A 24,238-nucleotide genomic window follows, 5' to 3' on the forward strand; every position below is an offset into this window, starting at 1 on the left:
CTAAGGGAAAGTGGCAAATTAGATCCAAAGTTGGCTCAGTGGCAGGAAGCAAAGGGTAATGGTCGACGGGTGTTTTTGTGACTGGAAGGCTGTTTCCAGTGGAGTTCTGCAGGGCTCAGTACTGGGTCCCTTGCTTTTTGTGGTATATATCAATGATTTAAACTTCAATGTAGGGGTCATGATTAAGAAGTTTGCAGATGATAGGAAGAAAGCTGTAGACTGCAGGAAGATATCAATGGACTGGTCAGGTGGGGAGAAAAGTGGCAAATGGAATTCAATCCAGAGAAGTGTGAGGTAATGCATTTGGGGAGGGCTAACAAGGCAAGGGCATAAACAATAAATGCAAGACACTGAGACGTGTAGAGCAATAGAGGGACCTTGGAGTGCATGTTCACAGATCCTTGAAGGTAGCAGGACAGGTAGATAAGGTGGTTACGAAGGCATACAGGATACTTTCCTTTATTAGCCGAGGCATCTATATATATAAATCGGTACTTCTGTCATTCTGTCTATCTGTCTGTCTGTCATCGCGTGTGCGTTGCGGGTATGCACTCGAAAGTTACAGGGCATACCTACGCACGCGTTACCTCCAAAGAAAGCTTACGCTTCCGAGACGGTTTTAAGCGTATTGACATTTCGGCCGGGCTAAAATTGCGCCCGCGGTATCCCAAAAACCTTCAACATTCCGCTCATTAGCATCTCATTATCCGCTCATTAGCGACAGAGTGACCTCGAGCTCGACCAATCGTACGCCGGGTTGCTGGCGTGTGCCGCCGGGCCAATCGGTGCGCGTGTGGCCGGGCTTTATCGTTCTGAACCGAGGTGAGTCGCCGCCATCTTGATTCCAAACTTATCCTTTCTTTTTCCCGCTTTCTGCGTCTTAAAAAAAAAACGTTGCTTTTAAAACACATATTGTTTTTAAAAAAAATGATTTAGAAAGTAATTAACTTATCTAATCTCATTAATTTTCCTACCTTTCCCCGTTTTTCCAGGTAGGCCTAGAAGCCTCGGCGTCTCCTCCGCACCCACGCCCGAGCTAGGCACCTCCCGGCCCCACTCAAAGGCTGGAGGGCCGAGCCTCAGCCCAGCGCCGCTAGGGGTGCGCGCGCAGCAGGAGCTGAGACGTCTCTCTCTGCCGGGGCTTGCTGAGCGTCCAGCGTTACCCTGGCAACGGGCGCAATCGGCGGTCTTCACCTCGGGGGGAGGGGGGGTGCGGCCGCGACCCTCGGGGGGGGGGGGGGGGGGGGGGGCCGCGACCCTCGGGGGGGGGGGGGGTCCCGCGCGAGCAGCTGAGACGCGGCATCTCTCTCTCTGGCTTGGTCAGCGTCACGGCTGCCCTGGCAACCGGGCCCGCCGGCCGAGAGAGACGCCGCGTCTCAGCTCCTGCTGCGCGCGCAATCGGCGGTCTTCACCTCCGGGGGGGGGGGGGCGCCCGCCGCCCTCCTTCCCCTGCCCTCCTCTTCCGCCCTCCCTTCCCCGCCCTCCCTTCCCCTCCCCCCCCCGCCCTCCCCTCCCCTGCCCTCCCCTCCCCTGCCCTCCCTTCCCCCCCTCCCCTCCCCCCGCCCTCCCTCTTCCCGCCCTCCCTTCCCCTCCCCTGCCCTCCCTTCCCCCCCCTCCCTCCCTCCCCTTCCCCGCCCTCCCCCCTCCCCCCCTCCCCCCCCCGCCCTCCCTTCCCCTCCCCCCCCGCCCTCCCTTCCCCTCCCCTGCCCTCCCTTCCCCCCCTCCCTCCCTTCCTTCCCCCCTCCCCTCCCCCCGCCCTCCCCCTTCCCCGCCCTCCCCCCTCCCCTCCCCCCCGCCCTCCCCTCCCTCTCTTCCCCCCACCCCTCCCCTCCCTCTCTTCCCCCCAGTCGCTCTCTCTCTTTCTCCCCCCCCCCCCCCCCCCCAGTCGCGCTCTCTCTCTCTTCCAACAACAACATGCCCTCGAAAAAGCCTCGGCACCGCCGGGCACTTCAGCTAGTAGAATATAAGAGCAGGGAGGTTCTGCTTGAACTATATAAAACACTAGTTAGGCCGCAGCTAGAGTACTGTGTACAGTTCTGGTCACCACATTACAGGAAGGATGTGATTTCACTAGAGAGGGTGCAGAGGAGATTCCTGAGGATGTTGCCGGGACTGGAGAATTTCAGCTATGAGGAAAGATTGGATCGGCTGGGGTAGTTTTCTTTGGAATAGAGGAGGCTGAGGGGAGACTTGATTGAGGTGTATAAAATTATGAGGGGCCTAGATAGAGTGGATAGGAAAGACTTATTTCCCTCGGCCGAGAGGTCAATAACCAGGGAGCACAGATTTAAAGTAATTGGTCGGAGGTTTAGAGGGGAGTTGAGGAGAACTTTCTTCACCCAGAGGGTGGTGGGGGTCTGGAACTCACTGCCTGAAAGGGTGGTAGAGGCAGAAACCCTCATCACATTTAAAAAGTACTTGGATATGCACTTGAAGTGCCGTAACCTACAGGGCTACGGACCAAGAGCTGGACAGTGGGATTAGGCTGGATAGCTCTCTTTCGACCGGACAGATACGATGGGTTGAATGGCCTCCTGTGCTGTAACTTTCTATAAAGTTAATACCAGACATGATGCTGGTGATGCAAAAGCTGCTGCTGCAATTGAAGTTCAATATTCTGTACTGGTCCAATAATGATCAACATGAAATACCAGTCATAAAATCTCCACCTTCTGCTTCCCCTGCTGAACACTCGCAGACAGGGTTGTTGCATGGCAGATTGTGCCTCATGTACATAAGTTCAAATGCAATGGAGCATGCAGTAAGTCAAACGTGTTCAAACTTTTAGTCTTGGTGGTTCACTTAGTTGCATATGGTAGAACCCCAAGGGCTGCATGTAAACAATAATAATTCAAAACACCGCTACCAAATTAAAAACTCATTTTGACTAATGAAATCTACATTAAAGCACCCCTCCCCGAGCTAAATTACAGATATAATTAGAATTTTCCACTCATGAAAGCGCAGTGCAAAACACTTGGCCTGTGAAATTCGAACAGGTAAACACAGCAGAGTAGGAGATACAAGTGCGACTGAAGATGGCTGCCTCTGTCTTCATGTTGCACAAAGGCAGTAAAACCAGAATTTCGGAATCCTAGCATTAAGTTGTCCCTGACTTGCCCATTGCCACCCTGATATAATGCACATTTTTTTTCTCTCTCTACCACAGAAGGCAGTTGAGGCCAATTCATTAAATATATTCAAGGAGTTAGATATATTTCTTAAGACTAAAGGGATCAAGGGATATGGGGAGAAGGCAGGGACAGGGTACTGAATTTGGATGATCAGCCATGATCTCATTGAATGGCGGAGCAGGCTCGAGGGGCCGAATGGCCTACTCCTCCTATCTTCTATGTTTCTATAACTAAAGGGGTTTAGATTCAAGCGACGTTAATCATTGTTTCAGTTGCCGATGGTTCTGCTTTGTATTGCGACCTAATGGTACCCTTCTTTCCATCCACCCCCTGAGAATTCTGTTTTAAATAAAGCTAGTGACATTAGTTACTAAGTTTTAAAATGGAATAAAATCCACACATGGAATGAGCTTTTGGGTAGGGGTGTGCTGGAGGGGTGGCATCACAGTTCTTGGCTAAACATGGGGCAAATCCAACATCTTCTGGAGCTTGGTAGAAAAATTTACTGTTCAGTCTGGATAGTTGCTATCTCTTCGGTGGCGGGGTGGTCGGGTTCAAGAAGCAACTCTAGGGACACAAGGGGGCCCCGGCTGCTTAACGCTGCGGAAGAATATAGAAGCTAGATTTATGAAGCTGTTAAGTTAGCTTTTTTCTGTATAACCTTTTATTCTGCACTACCACCCTGTGGAGATGCTGAGTTTAAGAGTGAAAATGCAGTTACAATGTTGGGCTCTCAGCTAATGTTATGTGACAGGTTTTTTTACCATTAGAAATGCCAGTCATAGCACCGCCTACAGGGGCAACAGGTACTGCAGGTAAATGGTGACACTTTAAAAAATGTTTTTTCTATTGACAAAGCCTGGTGTGGGAGTTTACAATGTAATTTGAGATGGAATGTTGTGAAATACTCTAGGAAAGTGGTACACTTTGTTACTGGACCAGTATTTGAGGCTTGGGTTAATCAGAGAATGTGAGTTTGAATCTCTACATGGTAGTTTGAGATTTTGAATTCAGTTTAAAAATCTGGAAATAAAAAGTTGATATCAGTAAAAGTGACCTGAGAATTAATTACACAATATGTTGCAAGAGTTTTTTTTAATCAGTATAGTTTATTTTCTTTCTCTTTTTCTTTATTTCTCTCACACACATGGACACACACGGACATGCTCTCTGTCACTCTCACTGTCTCTTTTTGCTTCTCTCTCAGCAGAGAGAGAGGGGGAGAGAAAATAATTTGGCAATCTTAAATTCCACTGATACATCCTGAGAAATTATTCACACTTCGCATACTCCAGCTGCAGGTGACAGACTCATCACCCTGGAGGAAAAGTATCAAATTCAAGCCCAAAGTACAAGGTCTTAAAGTAGAAACTTTAATGAAGGTATCAAAAAACAATTCAGTTGGTATATTTAGTCATGTTATTGGAAAATATGTAATTTTTTGATTTAAAAAAAAAACTGTTTAAAACTTTATTTTGGATATTAGAAAAAAGTGGCAGAATTTTTTATTTGCATAAGCATTTTGAATAATTAATCAACAAAAAGTAGCAATAAAAGTTGACATACAGCTTTCCCATTGATAAAATGTTTACTTTGGGTTTTTCCACTGTGACATGTTGATATGCAGGTGTTCCGATGCAAAAGTGTGACACAGGAAGAAAGGTTCATGTGTACTGGTGGTATATGTGATTGCACTAGAGAGGGTACGTACCAGAGGAGATTTACAAGGATGTTGCTGGGAGTAGAGAATCTTAGCTATGAGGAAAGACTGGATAGGCTGGGTCTGTTTTCCTTGGAACAGAGGAGGCTGAGGGGAGACCTTATTGAGGTGTATAAAATTATGAGGGGCCTAGATAAAATGGATAGAAAGGACCTATTTCCCTTAGCAGAGGGGTCAAAAACCAGGGGGCACAGATTTAAAGTAACTGGGGGAAGGTTTAGAGGGGATTTGAGGGGAAATTTCTTCACCCAGAGGGTTGTGGGGGGTCTGGAACTCACTGCTTGAAAGGGTGGTTGAGGCAGGAACCCTAACCACATTTAAAAAGTACTTGGATGTGCACTTGGGATGCTCTAACCTGCAGGGCTACGGACCAAGAGCTGGGAAGTGGGATTAGGCTGGATAGCTCTTTGTTGGCCGGCGCGGAAATGATGGGCCAAAATGGCCTCCTTCCGTGCTGTAACTTTCTATGATATTCTTTATACAACACTTTTAATATATACATTTTACACAAGAGCATTGCACACAGTAGCAGTCAGTGTATTATAATTTAATTCGTTGATCTCTAATCGGCAAAGAGAAAAAAACCTCACTGACTGCTTCTTTCCCGCTGGTTAAATCTGCACCCTGTTTTGGAGTTTGTATTCCACTGTCTTAATTTGCTCTGTAAGGCTCTCCCGCACTTTCTTCATTGTTTTATTATTTTTCTCTTTGTATCCAAGCTTTGTCGCACTCTTTCTCTCTTGTGCAGTTCTTTCTCCCTCTATCTCATCTCTCTTCAATATAACTCAAACATCTAGGGCTCTCTCAAATCTTTGTTTACTGATGTATTTAATTTTCCTGTCTTACCTTTTGTTAAAGTACAGAGTGCACAGCAAGCTGGCAACCAGTATGTACTGGGTCATTAGTGGGTAATTTGATCGGGTGGGCACAGGTTGTCTGGAAGTTGGTGCAACCTGGACAGGTGAGAAAGAAGCTGGGGCATTGCAGGTTTGGAAGAAGCCAGGTGGGGAAAATGAACACTGGGCTGGGGTTTGCGAGCAGAGCTGACTTGCCTGAGGCCTGGTAACCCTGTTGGAATGGGGCCAAGCATCACTCAAAGTTGAAGTAGGCCAGGAATAGAGTGGGGTGGGTTTAGAATGTGTGATCTATTGTGGAAAAGCTGGAAGTGGCCAACACGAAGAGGGGGGTGGTCTACAGTTTGGCACCACTGAGCTATGAGTTCAAGTGTGGCAGCACAGCGTTGGGTGTTTTAGCAACAGAGAGAAGATGAAGCCCACAAGCAATTGGGAAGTCTGGGGTCTTGTATCACTTGGTGCTGTTGCAAAAAACGGCTTGCTGGTATGTTTTTCTTCCCTGTCTCTTTCTCACGGTTCAATAAGGCAGCTGTTTTTGCCATGGGCTTCCTTATCTCTCCTTGTCCTTTGAAAGCACAGCAAATCTTGCCTGACCTTGTAGCTTTACTAAGGCTAACACAGCAGTTAGTCTTCAACAGTCTTAAGCAATTGTAATATCCATGAAAGCTTTTGAACTTGATCAAACTTCCCAACATGCCTTCGGATTTCGGTCAAGAATAACAGTTCTGTATTTTATCCTTTGTAATTAATACTTTCAATCACATTCTGCTCTTTCAGCAAGTAATCTCGATTTCTAGCTCATCCTTAGTTTTCCACGCTAACTGATTTAAAAGTCCATATTGAAAAGCCCCAAATCCTTCATGTACCTGGAGCAGAACCAAATGTGTTTTTAACTTTATCTACATTAATTTCAGACTTGTGCTTGCATCTGTTGAAGAAGCTATCAGTCTTCTTAACGATGTTTGAGCTAGCAAAATCCTCTATGCTATGCAGGTTGCCACCAAAGTGATTCATGGCACAGAAACTTACTTCAGCAGCTGCACCCTCTGTCTCAAAGACCCTATTGTGCTGCTGGTGAAGGTTTGTTTGCTTATTTCATGACTGAACTGATGCAACCATTTCTCATTGACAATTGTCATTAGCGTTATGAATAAAACCAGCAATGTTTCTTTTCCCATTCTTCAGTTTCCTCTGAATTCTCCATAATGATCCAATTATGGAACCTACTCTCCCCGACGATCAGTAATGCTTGGTAGATTATTCATGTTCAAGTCGAGCAATAACCTCATTGAAGACGTTTCTCATTTGTTCCTTGTTGTGGGCAACAAGACTAAACTGAAAGTTAGCAGCAGTGCCCAAAGTTTACAAAGATTTGGATTTACAAAAATAGTATTTCATTCTCATAATTTTTTGACATTTGCCAAATAATAACAGATTGCTGCTAAGGCTTTGGTCTATTGATTCATGGTCACAAACTTCAGTAAGAGTGGCCAGAGAATATCCTTCATCTTCACTATAGCTGTGATATCAGGCATTACTTTACATATTGTATTTAAATCTTCATGGAGAACATTTAAATCATGACTGTGTGGTATTTGGTCCTTGAATCAGTGAGGAAAGTACATGGTTGGATGATGAATTCCACTGTTACCTTTCCTTCCTTTAGATCAAGGTAATGCATTGCCTGGGTAGTATCATCTTCACAATATTGATGTCCACAAGCAACAGTTTTATGGCGGCCACTCTGAGTCTCCTTTGTCTCTACATGTGAAGAAGTGGAGTTGATGAGCTGCTTCAGCGCAGTTCGAGTTCTTGTTCTGATTCGTTGATTCTTGTTCTCCAACTTGTGTAGAAGGAATTTGATCAATGAGTCTGCATAAGCTCAATTCAGGACTCGGAAGCAGCAGAGGGTTTCATTGTGGTTCTTTGCAGCAAGCTTGTTATTAAAATCCACTGCAGCTCAATCTGTCAGTGTAGGTTGTTAGCAGAGTGATCATTTGTCTTTGTCATCAACAACTTATATTCATGGACCCTTCCAATGCATCGCACATACAATGCATGATGTATAGAAACAGAATAGTTGAATGAACTTGAGTAGCTCCTCCTAGTTTCTCTAGGCACCAGAGGAAAGCACATATTTTACAGGAATAGTTAAGCTTTTGCTAGCTCATCACATAGAGGAAAATAAATATTTTTCCAAACTGTGCTATAATTAATTTTCTTGCATTGTGATCTTTCCCATTGTTTCATCAACTATTGGAGTTGCCTACATAGAATATACGGCACAGAAAGAGGCCATTCAGCCCAACCAGCGTTTGTGCTCTACTCAAACCTCCTCCCATCCTTCCTCATCTAACTCTATCAGCATAACCCTCGATTCCCTTCTCCCTCATGCTGGTCTAGCTTCCTCTTAAATGCATCTATACTATTCGCTTCAACCACTCCCTGTGGCAGCGAGTTCCACATTCTCACCACTCTCTGGGTAAAGAAGTTTCTCCTGAATTCCCTATTGGATTTCTTGGTGACTATCTTATATTGATGGCCTCTAGTTATGCTCTTCCCCACAAGTGGGAACATTCTCTCTGTATCCACTCTATCCAAATCTTGCATAATTTTAAAGACCTCTATTAGACCACCCCTCCGCCTTGTTTTCAAGAGAAAAGAGACCCAGCCTGTTCATCCTTCCCTAATATGTATACCCTCGCATTTCTGGTATCATCCTTGTAAATCGTTTTTGCACCCTCTCCAGTGCCTCTATATCCTTTTTATAATATGCCGACCAGAATTGTACGCAGTACTCCAAGTGTGGTCTAACCAAGGTTCGATACGTTCAGCATAACTTCCCAACTTTTCAATTCTATCCCTCTAGAAATAAACCCTAGTGCTTGGTTTGCATTTGTTATGGCCTTATTGACATGCGCCGCAACTTTTAGTGATTTGTGTATTTGTACTCCGATCCCTTTGCTCTTCTATCCCATTTAGATTCTTATTTTCCAAGTAATATGTGACCTCCTTATTTTTCTTAACAAAATGTGATACCTCAGAATTATCTGTTAAGATTCATTTGCCAGGTAAATGCCCATTCTGCAAGTTTATTAATGTCTTGTAATTTGTTGCAGTCCTCCTCAGTGTTGACTATCCTTCCCAATTGGGTGTCGTCCGCAAATTTAGAAATTGTGTTTTTGATTCCAAAGTCTAAACAGTTAATATAAATTGTGAACAACGGTGGTCCCAGCACTGATCCTTGTGGGACCCACTTCCTACATTCTGCTGCTCTGAATAGCTACCCTTTAACCCTACTCTGCTTTCTGTCTTGCATCCAGCTAACTATCCATTCTGCTACTTGTCCTCTGACTCCACATGTTCTGACCTTATTCATTCGTCTATTATGTGGTACCTTATTGAAGGCCTTTTGGAAGTCTCAATATATTACATCTACTGCATTAGCCTTGTCTACTCTCTGTTACCTCTGCAAAGAATTCATTGAAGTTGGTCAAGCAAGATGTACCCTTTTGAAATCCATGTTGACTATTCGTTATATTTCTTCTACTAACCTTCAGAAGGTTCAAGCAGACTATCTTCTAAAATCCAGATCAAACTCACTAATTTGAAAAGGAACCAGTTAATATATATCTATGAAACAGTTACTGAAACTATTTGAATTTCAATAACTTAAGTTTAAAAAAAGCTGTCAATCAATTGCACAAATAACACAGCACGTTTGTATTTGAATTGAGTTATTTAGCTCTTCACTCAAGAAAAATGCCCATTGACCAACAGCGTAATCATCGTATAATGTAATGAGTTAAAATAAACCATGGTTTTTGTGAGTGAAGCTGGTCTTCAACCCTTTATCTACTGTAACAGAATTAGAGAAGCCAACACCAACCTAAATATTAGATAGAGAAATGCTTAATTTTTGTCACAACCACTTTCTCCAATGCTTTAGCATCCTTTTGTAGTGGAGATCCGAACTGCACACCACTCGAAGTGTCTTCTCAACAAAGTTTCTGTATAAATTTAACATTGCTTCTTGCTGTTACATTCTATTCCGCTAGAAATGAATGTCAGTATTCTGTTTGCACTCCTTATGACCTTATCAACTTGTGTTGCTACTTTTAGTGATTTATGTGTCTGTGTTTGCAGATCTCTTTGATCCCTTACCTCATTTATTTCTTGCCTTCCAAAGAATAGGGGGCCTCCTTATTTCTCTTACCAAAATGAACTACCTCATAGTTTGCTATATTATATTTAATTTGCCATTTATCTGCCCACTCCGCAAGCCTGTTTATGTCTTCCTGTATTTTGGTGCAGTCCCCCACATTATTAGCTATACCCCACAATTTGGTATCATCTGTGAATTTTAACACTGTACCTCCAATTTCTGAGTGTTAATTATTCACAAGGATATTATCAGCTGATTATTGAGATGTTGCAACTATCAGGAAAGATTGAACAGTCTGGGGATCTTTTCTCTGGAATAGAAAAGTGCAAGAGGAGATCTGCTAAAGGTCTTTAAAGTTATGAAGGGGTACATTAAGATGGATGTCGAGAAACTGTTTTCACTTGTTGGTGAGTCCAGAACAAGGGGATATAAATATAAGATAGCCACTAACAGGTGAAATAAAAAATTTAGGAGGAATTTCTCTACACAGAGTGGTGAAAATGTGGAACTCACTGTCACATGGGGTGGTTGAAAGGAGGCTTGATGCGTACATGAGGGAGGAGGGGGTAGAGGGATACGGGGGCAGAGTGGGAAGAGTTAATTAGAGTGGGCGAAGGCTTGTGCGGAGTATAAATACCGCCTTACCAGTTGGGCTGAATGGCCTGTTTCTTTGCTGTAGATTATAGGATCATAGAATAGTACAGCACAGGAGGAGGTCATTCGGCCCATCGAGTCTGCGCCAGCTCTTTCGAAGAACAATCCAGTTAGTCCCACTCTCTCCTCATATACCTGCAATTTTTTCTCCTTCAAATATTTATCCAACTCCCTTTTGAAGGCAACTATTGAATCTGTGTCCGCCGCCCTATCAGGCAGCGCATTCCAAATCCTACTCACTTGTTGCGTAGAAGTGTTTCCTCATGTCGCCTCTGGTTCTTTTGCCAGTCACCTTAAATCTGGGCCCTCTCGTTAGCAACCCTTCAGCCGTTGGGGGAACAGTTTCTCTTTATTTAATCTATCTAAATTCTTCATGATTTTAAACACCTCTATCAAATCTCCTCTTAGCCTTCTTTGCTCGAAGCCATTCCAGTACCTTCTCTTTATCTATTTTTATCTCATCCAGTACCCCAGCAACCTCCTCGTTTACCCTTGCTTTGGCAACGTCCTCTTCTTTGGCAGACACCGATACAATGTACAAACCTTTGGCAAGCACCAGCACTGAACCTGTGCTGTGGCAAAGCACCAAAGTGATTTCCCTTCCCTCCATGTGTGGCGGATGCTCCAGCAGTGCAATTTTATGAGTATCGCTAAATTTTTTTTGTTGAAGACCCAACTAATGTTGTCTTCCTGGCTGGGATGGATTGTGAGTAGCCGGGGGTCTGGAGTGTTTTCATGTTGTTTACCTATTAATGTGGCCAATCCCTCTTGCACAGCTCTTCTAATTAGGCCAACCAGTTGGTTGTAAAGTGCTGAGATCATACACATTGCAATTTTAACCACTACATTTGACAGCAAGTCAACTATTGGCTTTAAAAAAAAAAAAAAAAAAAATGTATTTTGTAAATGTAACAGTGTGTGGTGCCTAGTATCTGACATACTAGATGCAAGACCTTGTTATATGCCCCCAGATCATCTGACGTTGTTCATGATGCATCAGAGATTTTGCTGTTTCAAGGTGCACATCTGCACTGAAAAAATTTGGAAGGAAGTCTTCCCCAGAGATTGTGTAGTGTTCAACTACTTTCTAAAAAGTACTTTTCTTAATCAACTGGAGGTAAATAAATTTGTTCACTCGTTCTGTTTTTATGTAATGCTCTGCATAAATAAATTTCATTGCCCAGCTGTTTAGACTGTCTTTTTTTTAAATCGCAAAGTGCCAAGAAATATATAAAACTTCAATCTTATTTGCATTTTTCCAACATTACTCAATATCCCTGCAACAGCACCCAGCAACCCCCTCCCTTGCTCCGGTGTAAACTCTGACTCACTGTCGTGGAAGCGAGAGAACCCACGACTGATAAGTAATGCAGAGTGAAAAATAGTTGTTTTAAACAATAAATAAACTTTCCCATTCACAAAATTCATCTAATTTTCTATCTGGACAACTCTTAATTCAATTCTATTCAAGTTTTTATTTTTCAAGCTCAAGAAGAAAGGTGAGCCAACAATTTAGATTTAACTGCTTTGCAAAGAGGGTGGTGACGATGTGGATCAGACTGGCTAAGGTGAACAGTGCAGGGGGCTATTGTCACCAAATTCGAGAGGGAGCTGGATACTGTTAGGTGAAGTCAGTGAATGAGAGATGCAAGAAGTAGTATACTGGCAAGATGCAGCTAAATAGCCTTTCCCAGTCCTGCACACCCCTCAGTTTCATTGATGGATATTCATTTGATGAACTTTGCATATGGCATATAATCTCACATCTCCACAGCACCTATTGCTGGAATATATTGTGATCTTTAATATTCTGTACAACCGTGTGTAAATCTCCCACCGCCAATCTTTTCTCTTTTCTTGATCTGAACCTAGGATATTATGTGATTCAAAAAGGGTGCCAAATTTTAAATAATCAAATGTAAACATGCACAGTATCAGCAAATTCAGTACTTTTCAGTGGAACTATTCCAGCAAGTCAGTTTGTTCAGGAGAGGAAAGAACAGTTGGGGTCGAGGAAAAGAAATTCGACCAGAAAGAAATTCTAAAATATGCTTTGGGGCCCAACACATGACATTCGTGATCAATTTAGTATTTGTGCTAAGGGCCAACTCTTTTGATTCTATTCCCACCCCCATACCTGTGTCTGTTGTGGCTCAGTGAGTAGCACCGTCACCTCTGAGTCAGGTTGTCTGTTCGGGTCTCACTCCAGGAACTCGAGCACACAAATCTAGGCTGACACTCCAGTGCAGTGCTGAGGGAGCGCTGCACTGTCGGAGATGCCGTCTTTCAGATGAGACGTTAAACCGAGGCCCCGTCTGCACTCTCGGGTAAAAGATCCCATGGCACTATTTCGAAGAACAGCAGGGGAGTTCTCCCCAGTGTCCTGGGGCCAATATTTATCCCTCAATCAACATCATAAAAACAGATTATCTGGTGATTATCACATTGCTGTTTGTGGGAGCTTGCTGAGCGCAAATTGGCTGCCGCGTTTCCTACATTACAACAGTGACTACACTCCAAAAATACTTCATTAGCTGTAAAGCGCTTTGAGACGTCCGGTGGTCGTGAAAGACGCTTTAGAAATGCAAGTCTTTTTTTAATGAACAGAATAGGAGCAGTGGTCGGCCATTCGGCCCTTCGAGCCTGCTCCGCCATTAAATAAGATCATGGCTGATCTTCTACCTCATCTCCACTTTCCTGCACTATGCCCATATCCCTTGATTCCCTTAATTTTTAAAAATCTATCGATCTCTATCTTGAATATACTCAACAACTGAGCCTCCACAGCCCTCTGAGGTAGAGAATTCCAAAGATTCACCACCCTCAGTGAAGAAATTTCTCCTCATCTCAGTCCTAAATGGCCGACCCCTTATTCTGAGACTGTGACCCCTGGTTCTAGACTCCCCAGCCTGGGGAAACATCCTCCCTGCATCTACCCTGTCAAGCCCTGTAAGAATTTTGTTTGTTTCAATGAGATCACCTCTCATTCTTCTAAACTCCAGAGAATATAGGCCGAGTCTACTCGATCTCTCCTCATAGGACAATCCCCCATGTAAATTCCTTGAAATACGTGCATTGCTGTCTCCAGTAACCTTATTATTTAACACTTCACAGTACATTGAAACATGACTGACTTTACAGTACATACAGTACATACTATTTGATGTAAGAAAAAGGAGACTTACCATCAAGTAACTTTAAAGTAAGCTTTAAGTAACTTATAAACACACTATATACAAGAGAGGTCTTTACCATGCCTCTGGTAGAAGCCTCTTACAATACTGAACAGACCAGTATTTATACCAGTCCAACAGGAAGTGACATATGACAGGAAGTGAGGTATGTACACAGTTCATAGTTCACAGGAAGTGATGACATAACTTCCCAGAAGTTAGCATTTTTATCACATTCTTCCCTCCTGCAGGATTAGAAGGCTGTGGTCTACCTTTTGGTCCGCAGCCGCCGAACAAGGAAGAGTCGCACCCATTTGGATTCCCGTCGTAGAGGGTCGCTGGTCCGCTTACATGCGGTTGGCCATTGGTCAGAGTCTGTGTGGCCTGGATTGCCCTGTGAAGGGTCGGGGAGATCATGGCTTCGAGTACGAGCCCCAATAGGTTCAAAGTCGGACTGCCTCTGTTCAGAGGGAGGTGCAGAGCTGGTCTGTGGCGGATCAGTACTTTCATGCGCGGTACTGGGAGGGTCGCAACCTTGAGCACGGGGTTCTACCGGCACCAAGCTAGTTGGTGTCCGATCAGGATCCTGGAGAGGGGTACCCGATAGGTCCCAAGAGTTTCCTGGTGAAATGCCATCACCCGATGTCCCACTAGGTCCTGGTGGGCAGGGAGCCAGATCCCGTAATGATACGGTAGATTCTCGGCCGTCGGAATATCGTATGTTTGCATAGGTGGGGTTGGCATCGGTTAGTTCGACCTCGTCTACGAGAGGGTCATTTTTAGACGTCCGAACGTATCTTCGGAGTAATACAGGTCCAGGAGTAGTTAGCCATGACGGGAGTGATGTCCCATGAGATGAGCGACGCTGGAATCCAAAGAACCGCTCATGAGGTGTAGTATTTGTGGCTGTAGAAAGCAGGGACCGTATAGAGTGCAATGCATCCGGAAGCACTGTTTCCCATTGCTGGTCTGGTAGGCCCCGAGATCTTAAAGCGAGACGTACGGAATTCCAGATGATACCGTTATACCTCTCTACCTGCCCATTTCCGATGGGATGGTATGGTGTTGTTTTGCTTGTAGCAATTCCCCGTTCTGAGAGGTAGTCCTTGAGTTCCCTTGACATAAAGGATGGACCCCGATCTGAGTGAATATAAGCCGGCATGCCACAGAGAAAATACCTGCTCAAGGCAGCAGATTACTGTGGACGCCAGCATATTGGAGCAGGGGAAGGCAAACGGAAAACGTGAATATTCGTCGATCATGGTGAGCAAATATGTGTTCCGAGTTGAAGAGGGCACTGGGCCCTTAAAATCGATGCTAAGTCGTTGCATCGGTTGGGTTGCATGTATGAGTATACCAGCTATGGGGCGGAAGAACTGAGGTTTTAATTCCGCACAAAGCCGGCATTCTGAGCATATTTTCTTTACATCTCCAGTGGAAAAAGGGAGATTCCGTGATCGTACGAAATGTAGCATGCGCGTAACGCCAGGATGACACAAACCATTGTGGACATCCATGAGAGTGGAGGATGACATAGTGGAGCAGAATGCCCGTGTGAGGGTGTCCGGGGCCACATTCTCCTTGCCAGGCCGATAGAGAATGGTATAACCAAAAGAGGCCAGTTCCATCCTCCAAAGTTGTATTTTATTATTCTTAATTTTGGTTCGTTTTCGATTATCGAGCATGAAGGCGACTGATCGTTGGTCCGTGATCAATGTAAAGTGCTGGCGAGCTAGAAAATGGTTCCACTTCCGTACTGCCTCTATGATGGCTGTGGCTTCTTTCTCAACCGGAGGATAATGTAGCTCGGCACCTTGTAAGGTCCTGGACATAAATGCTACAGGACGACCTTCCTGATTCAGAGTAGCCGAGATCGCCACCTCCGAGGCATCACATTCAACCACGAAAGGGAGATTCTCATCAATGGAGTGAAGAGCCGCTTTCTCCAACTGTTTTTTGAGAAGGTTAAAGGCTGCAACAGCCGCTGTTCCCAGTGGAAATGATCTAGCATGCAGCAAGGGTTGGATTTTGTCCGAAAAATGAGGAATCCATTTAGCGTAGTATGCAAACAGACCGAGAGCCCGACGTAAAGAAGCCGGATTCTTAGGTGACGGGAGCTCTTGGAGCGGGCGAAGTCTTTCTGGGTCTGGCTTAATGATACCATTGCCTACGCAGTAGCCAAGGATGTTGATGGTCGGTTGCGACTCAACAGATTTGGATTCATTCAGGGTCAAATTACGGCGATGGAGGGCATCCCGAAATTTTTGGAGGTTGGAGTCGTGTTCCTGTTGATCGTGACCTGCAATGGTAATGTTATCAAGATAGGGAAAAGTGTCCCTTAGGTTTTCCTGCTTAACCAGGCCATCCATTGCCCGTTGAAAGGCAGCCACTCCATTAGTAACCCCGAATGGGAGGCGACGAAATTGGTACAGCCGTCCATTAGCCTCAAAGGCTGTGTACTGCTTATCTGAGACCTTCAAGGGTAACTGATGATAGGCACTTTTTAAATCGTAAGTTGAGAACACTTTGTATTCGGCCAGTTTATTAACCATATCATCAATGCGTGGCAATGGGTAGGCGTCCAAGTCGGTATATTGATTGATGGTTTGCGAATAATCGATGCATAGTCGCTGTTTGTGAGGTTTTAGAGGGTTCTTGACAATGACGACTTGAGCCCGCCAGGGCGACGAACATGGTTCAATGATATCCTCTGCTAGAAGTCGAGAGATTTCAGCCGCAATAAAAGATTGGTCTTCCTGATTAAAGCGCCGCGATTTCGTTATTATCGGTTGGCATTGAGGCGGAATACTGGCAAATAATGAGGGTTCATCAAGTGAAGCTGCTGATAATGCACAAAAAGGTAATTTAGATGGTATATTAGAAATAGTAAGTCCGGGTTTGGATCCACCAAACTCAATGGTGAGTTTCTTATGCTGTTTTTGGAAGTCCAGCCCTAAGAGGAGATCACTACATAAGTCCTTGAGCACCGAAAGTCGGGTGGAGGGATACATACGACCATGAAGTGTCATATCAACAACACAAAAGCCGGAGATTCTGGTATTAAGTGATGACTGGGCCATCGCAATTGCCTGGTCCGATGGGAAGACATGTAGTTTCAATTTCGCAACAATCTGTTCCTTAATGAAACTATCAGTACTTCCTGAGTCAATTAAGGCATCTAAGGTATGCCCTTTAATTGAAATTTTTGTGGCTGCCTGAGACAGGTTCTGTGGGCAAGCAGCTGTAATTGGTGTCGTTGCACAGAGAGTGGCTAAAACTCTCGGTGTGCTTCTTCGGGAGAGAGCTCGAGAGGAAGCTTGATAGGTCCTAGCTGGAGCATCTTGATAGGCCCTAATTGGGGCAGTTCGGTAGGTCTTAGCTGGATTGGCCCTCGTAGAGGCCCTTGATAGGCAAACTTTAGCAAAGTGTCCTTTTTTCCCGCAATAACTGCAGATTGCATTGCGAGCAGGGCAGGTTTTCCTAGGGTGAAAAGCATCTCCACAAAAGAAGCATTCCTTCCTAGATTGCCAAGAGGCTGCTAAAGTGGGGTCGTCCTCCTCTTCTTCATCAGAATTATCAGAATTAGATTCCCCCATGATAGGGTTCACCTGAGACCGCTTGAATTGTCTGGTTGCAGCTACAGCAGCAGATCGAGATCTGGGCAGCTGATAGAGGTCTGCATTTCTCTTTGCCAAATCCAGTGAACAAGCTAGGTCAAAAGCTTTTTGTAGCTCAAGTGTTTTACTTTCTAGTAGACGCTGGCGTATAAATGGAGAGGCAATCCCGCAGATGAAAGCATCACGAATCATTTCTTGGCGGTACAGCTCAGCTGAGGCTGCCTGAAAGTTACAATCTACGCTGAGCCTGCGAAGTTCTTGCAGGAATTCGTCAATTGATTCCCCTGGCCCTTGTCGGGCTGTGGCCAGTAGATGTCTAGCATAGACCTCATTTGGGGTCTTCGCATACAGTTTCTTAAGTGCCCGAATCACCTCTTCGTAATTATCCCAGTCATCAACATATTCGAACACTTTTGGGGTCACATAATTGACAAGTATCTTCAATTTAGCAGGAGCATCCACTTTACATTCATCCAGAAAATTCTCAAAAGTACGATACCAATGCTTCCATACCCTGCCAGCTGCTGGTGTATTCGGGTCCAAGTCCAGACGAATAGGTCTAAGGATTTTCTCCATGATGGGTGGTTCCCTGGATCCTTAACTTCCGAGTTTGTCTGAAGGTCTAGTATTTGTCAGTGTAAATACTAAGTTACTTAAATTGATGTAAGAAAAAGGAGACTTACCATCAAGTAACTTTAAAGTAAGCTTTAAGTAACTTATAAACACACTATATACAAGAGAGGTCTTTACCATGCCTCTGGTAGAAGCCTCTTACAATACTGAACAGACCAGTATTTATACCAGTCCAACAGGAAGTGACATATGACAGGAAGTGAGGTATGTACACAGTTCATAGTTCACAGTTCATAGTTCACAGGAAGTGATGACATAACTTCCCAGAAGTTAGCATTTTTATCACACTATTCTTGTCTCATAAAGAAGTTAGGGATTGTTTCCTGCCTCTCCTGTGTCTGCATCTTGGCAACATTTCTGCTGCAGGTTTTCTTCTTCCCTCCAGTGTGGAACTATTTCCAGAATTTTAACTGCAAAATGTTGCCGTTTTCTGTATTTTTTCACCATTAGGAAAATGTAGGTTCTGCTATATGGATATTAGAGCATTATTTAGGTGTCACTAAATAAATCAGAAATGACTTTGAATTATGTGCTCTTTCCTGCTACAGGAAAGACAGTTAGCAAAAGCTAAGCAAAATGAGTTTACTGATTCACTGACAAGTTGAGTATTATTGGTATGTGGAGGATAACTAATGAAATAGATGGTTATGGCAGTCTGTCTTGATTTTTACTGTCCTTCACCTACCAGATTCTGTCTCACCATTCTTGCTTATACCCTTTAATGGGAATTTGTGCTTCAATTCTCATGAATTCTTTATGCTAATAGATCTTACAGCTTAACTATAGTTGCAGGAATGAAGTTAGTTACTTTGATGATAAACTAATGGAATTACCCAAAACAAATACTCCTTTTCTGCCAATTCGGCCATTTTGCCAATTTCTATTTACACCCAAATTTCCTGCCAATCCCATTAACATACACTGGAACCCATGTTCGCTGTAAGCTGTGCTTTGTTCTGCGTGGCTGTTTATTTTAGTGCGTGGTCCCTTTAAGCTTCCGCTCATGTGCCCTATTCGCGAAGCCGGTGAGTGACCTGTACGGGACTTTCCCATTGCTGCATGGCCGCGCAGCTTAGAGGGAACATAAAAATGGGTACAAACCAGCGGAGATCCACATAAACAATTGGTTCAGGGGAAAGCGGTAAACTCACCATGTATACTTTTTTAAGTATGAAAATTAAAGTTTCAAGCCATTTGACTATCATTCATGCACATTAGAGACAGTGGGCTGGATTTTCATGTAGGAGGCGGGACTACAACTTTCGGGGTTGTAGTCCCACCTCCATCGAGTTGTGGCCAGCCCGCGCGATTTTGACTTGATTGACCTTGTTGAGCCCGCCCAGTGGGCTCAGCAGGCCAATTAAGGGCCACCCGGCAACAGGTGACGTCACAGATTGACATTTCATCTGTCAAGACCTTTTGACGGATGAAATATCAGCGTTTGACAGCTGTTTGAAGCTGTCAAACACTGACAATCTGTACTCCAAGTTAATTCCTTCCTCTCAGGATGATTTAGAGATTGCTCCAGAACAGAAAGCTGAATGCTGCAATTTTTGACAGCTCACGGCCATTCTGCTTTCTGTGCCAGTGAGATGAGGGACTCCCGAGACCTGAAGGAAGGAAGGCTGTAAAGGTAAGTAAAACTACTTTAAACACACCAAACACACTTACCTCTGCACTCATGCACCCATCACTCACCTGAACATCTCGATCCCTCCAAGCCCTTCAGCCTGACGGCCCGCCTCGCTAACTTGGCGTGGTTTGGAGCTGTGGGGAAGCCCACACTTCAAGAATGAAAATAGGGATTCAGCTAAAAACTGCCTGTTAACTACCTGTTAACAGGCAGTTAATTGGTACTAATCCCCTTCACGCCTCGGGGAGGCGGGTCCCAGTGCGGGGCGGGTACCCGCCTCCTTTGAAACTGGCATGGAGGCAGGTTGGGGGCGGGATGGGTTCGTGGCTTCCGATTTCGGGATTTTAACCCCCCACAGGCCTCGAATCCTGCCTCCACGGCTCAATCAAAATCCTGCCCAGTATGTTTAAGAACGTGCAATCATAGAAGCTTTTCAATTTTTAATGTGACTTATAGTGATGCCATAAAAATGCTTTCAAAGAAACAGAAATTACAGAGCATGTCTGTGAGGATAAATTTTTTTAAATGTCAATAAAACACCAGAAAAATTACATTGGTTCCTGCTGCACCTAAAATTCTCGACTTAATTTTACACCCGTTTTGAACCAACATAATTGCAGGAACTTCGCATGTACAGCTCCTGAGCCTGGGGGCGGAGCCATAATAATAAGCCGAGGTATGTTCGAGCACATGGATCATTAGATGAGAGTAAAAGAGCGAGGGAATTCATGTCGAGCATAATTACAGACATAACACTCTCGGCGCCCGAGTTTCCTCGACCTTTTACGCCAGGTATTTGCTTTACACCTGGATTACACCTGCATTTGGCTGCAAATTTACAGGAAATTCAGAAATTCCACCCCTTGATAGTTAAAATGAAGCCAAAATTGCTCCACGTTGTTCCTGTTATCTATATGACTGCTTATACAAACTTGCATGATTTATGGCAGTATTGGTACTTTGCATTGTTTGAGATCGTACTAACAAGGGTGAAAGTACCAGCTTTGACCGAAATTTGTATTTATCTACATCTTCGCAAGTACACGTGAATGGGTTGGAAGTCTGGGTAAAATGGCCCAAACCACAGGGGCAGTTTTGATATGAAAGCTAATTAGAAATATTTCTGTTTTTAATACTTATTTAGAATCCATTGCAGTAATAATTAGGAGCAAGAAAATCACACTTGTAGCTGGTACTGCACTGAACGGCTTTATACAACTAAAGCTTTAGTTCACTGTATACTCTTGGAGAAGTCATAATTAAATTGTGCCATTAAAGTGATTGATAGTAAAGGAAATTGAGTGTGTTGCCTTGTCTGCATGGTTGTGATTCACCTACCATCTGGCATTCCTTATTGTCTTATTAGGTGCTGCTTACAGCTCATCACAGACTGCTCCCCTGTCATTCAAGAAGAGCTGGACCTCATCAGTGCTCTCAGTCTGCTCGAGGACTTCAACATGAGGATCTTGCCTATGCAAGGTACAAGAGCTTGTTTCTGCGTAATTGGTACTGTGCCTAAGACAAAGCAGGTAAAAGAAAACAAATGTAGCACATAGAAGAAAGTGAGGGGAAATGATAGAGGCCAAGTGAAAGTGTTGGGGGAGAGTGCTGGGCAGTGGTAGTGCTATTGGAGGTAAGAGGGAATGGGGAGGGGTAAGCACGGACACATCAGGTGGGTGGGAGTGAGTAGACAGAGCAGAGTGAAAGAGAATGTCATTCTTCCTTAATTACCCTCCCCAGGAGTTTTACAAAAAGGCTTCTTCAGCACAAAACGATGAAAGCCTCTGTTATTTAAAGCTCAAACAGCGCTGACACTGTAACAGTGATATAGATAACAGAGGCTTCCATAGTCCAGTCATGAGGTAATCTTTTAGGGTATCCCATCCCACACTTCTCCACTAGCAACACGTTTTAAACTGTTAAAGCAATTTTTTGCGCTTTAATTGTGATAGTTTTAGGCCTGTGAAGTTCAGGAGCCAAAGTTCAGGATAGGAGAAAGGGACGGGGGGGAGGATGGTACAGCAGGAAGGGGAATAGGCCACCTCGGGAATCGCAGGCCCTAATTCAGGTGGTTGGTGCTATGGAGCACAGAGCCAGCTGCTTTGGTGGTGGAGCTTGGAAGACTCTGGGAGGTAAGTTTTTGTGCATTACGAGCAGACATGGTAGCAAAGTGTTACAGGAAATAAGTATGACACTTACAGGAAGTGTGCACTATGTGCAGGACTTTTGATATTTTATAGATATATAATTTATAGTATATTTTTAAAAAATCAGTGGCCTTTCAGTCTACAAAACATTGCTTCCCGGTGTTAGTTTTGTCAACTTTTTCCCCATATAAATTTCGATGTCCACATATATATATATACTGGTAACTGCATATGCAAACTTGGCACACCACAATTACATCCCCTTGCTAGTGGTGGCACTGTGGTGCCTCCTTTTTGCATCTCATAGCTCTGCTCAAATTGCTGTAAATTTTGCTATTTAAATGCAAACAATATAAAATCAAAGTATTATAAAAATAAGGACAGAGTGAATGACTAAAATAAATGCTGAATTATGTCTGCATGTCCTGGTCCAATTATCCCCCAACCTCATCCCCACTTCACCTGAAGACGACATGGATGGATAGAGGATTGGCTATCTAACAGAAGGCAGAGAGTTGGGATAAATGGTTCATTCTCAGAATGGCAATCAGTAACTAGTGGTGTTCCGCAGGGGTCAGTGCTGGGTCCCCAACTCTTTACAATCTATATTAACGATTTGGAGGAGGGGACCGAGTGGAACATATCAAAGTTTGCAGATGATACTAAGATGGGAGGGAAAGTAGTGAGTGAGGAGGACATAAAAAACCTGCAAGGGGACATAGACAGGCTAAGTAAGTGGGCAGAGATTTGGCAGATGGAATACAATACTGGAAAGTGTGAGGTTATGCACTTTGGTAGGAAAAATCGTAGAGCAAGTTATTATCTTAATGGCAAGAAACTGGAAAGTACTGAAGTACAAAGGGATCTGGGGGTCCTGGTGCACGAAACTCAAAAGGTTAGTATGCAGGTGCAGCAAGTGATTAAGAAGGCCAATGGAATGTTGGCTTTCATTGCTCGGGGGATAGAATATAAAAATAGGGAGGTATTGCTTCAGTTGTACAAGGTATTGGTGAGACCGCACCTGGAATACTGCATACAGTTTTGGTGTCCATACTTAAGAAAAGACATACTTGCTCTCGAGTCAGTACAAAGAAGGTTCACTCGGTTAATCCCGGGGATGAGGGGATGGACATATGAGGAGAGGTTGAGTAGATTGGGACTCTACTCATTGGAGTTCAGAAGAATGAGAGGCGATCTTATTGAAACATATAAGATTGTGAAGGGGTTGGATCGGGTGGATGCGGGTGTGGTAAACCACTTTTGTCGTTCACTATCGTTACACTATAGTTATCACTGTTATATCGTTATCACTGTTCACACTGTTGTATCACTATACGAGGTCGCCTCTTGTCACGCTGTTATACCTGGGCTGAACACTGCTGACTCCGCCCATGGCTCCACCTACCTGCCCAGGTATAAAGGTGGTCGACTGGCTGGTATTCCTCCTTGTTGGATCCGATCACCCACGAGGGTGGGCTCTGTTATTTAGCCAATAAAAACCTATAGTTACTTTCTTAACTCGTCGCTTTTCATTGGATGAATTGATAGGTATATCAATTTTATTGGCTAAATTTTAAAATGTCGACACTTGAGCAGTCAAACGACCAGCCAAGCGACCAGCCAGACGCCCAGCTACAACAGCCACAGCAGCTGGCCTGGCTGCGAGCCCTCAGACCACCGTACCTGGACCGAAACCCACAGGCAGCAAACTCAGCCCTCGACTTCGAACACTGGCTGAGCTGCTTCGAAGCCTACCTGGGAGAATCCGGCATGCCTCAGAAATCCATGCTAAGAGTTCTGAACGCCCAAGTGAGCCCTAAAGTATTCGCACTCATCCGGGACCTTAAAACATACGAGGACGCCATCAACCGGCTGAAAAGACAGTACCAAACCCCGGTAAATTCCATGTATGCCAGACACCTCCTAAGATCCCGCCCGCAACAACCAGGAGAGCCCGTGGAGGAATTTTTACGGGTGCTACAAGCACTCGGCAGAGACTGTAACTTTAAAGCGGTAACGGCGGCAGAAAATACTGAAGACAATGTCCGCGATGCCTTCGTGAAAGGCCTGCGGTCCGACTACTCACGGCAAAGACTACTGGAAGCAAGGGACCTAGACCTGGACAAAGCTGCAGCCCTCGCTCTCTCTCTAGAAGTGGCCCATCGGGACCTCGAGGCATACTCAAGGTACTGTAACTCGCGACCCTGGGACTTGGGACCGACCCCGACCGCGATACCCCCCGCAGCAACCCCCCTGGGACCTACCTCAGCGTCGGCGTCCCGGACCCGATCGAGACCGCCACCCCCGGTACCAGCTCCGACATCGGACCCCCGCGATCGGGCCGCCGGCTGCTTCTTCTGCGGCCAGGCGAAACACCCGAGGTCGCGCTGCCCAGCCAGGAACTCTACCTGCTCAAACTGCATGAAGAAAGGCCACTTCGCTAAGGCCTGCAGAGGTGGATCATCAGAGGCCAGCAGTGCCTCATGCGAGCTGTGGGGGCGGCCATCT

The 24,238-nt window shown here is 44.7% G+C and overlaps 1 protein-coding gene across 2 annotated transcripts in view; it reads left to right on the plus strand.

The window, feature by feature from the left end:
• nbas (NBAS subunit of NRZ tethering complex) overlaps positions 1-24,238 on the plus strand; it is a 300,213-nt gene that overhangs the window by 126,603 nt on the left and 149,372 nt on the right. For both annotated transcript variants that reach the window (XR_015079464.1, XM_085996289.1), the window contains exon 31: positions 20,950-21,062. Coding sequence is in view for 1 of the 2 variants with exons in the window: in XM_085996289.1 (XP_085852415.1) it covers positions 20,950-21,062 (113 nt within the window). In the remaining variant the exon portion in view is untranslated. The remainder of the gene's footprint in view (positions 1-20,949; positions 21,063-24,238) is intronic.

The sequence above is a fragment of the Somniosus microcephalus genome, chromosome 9, assembly GCF_052327205.1.
Source record: "Somniosus microcephalus isolate GS21.2 chromosome 9, FLI_Smic_1.0, whole genome shotgun sequence".
Lineage (NCBI taxonomy): Eukaryota > Metazoa > Chordata > Chondrichthyes > Squaliformes > Somniosidae > Somniosus > Somniosus microcephalus.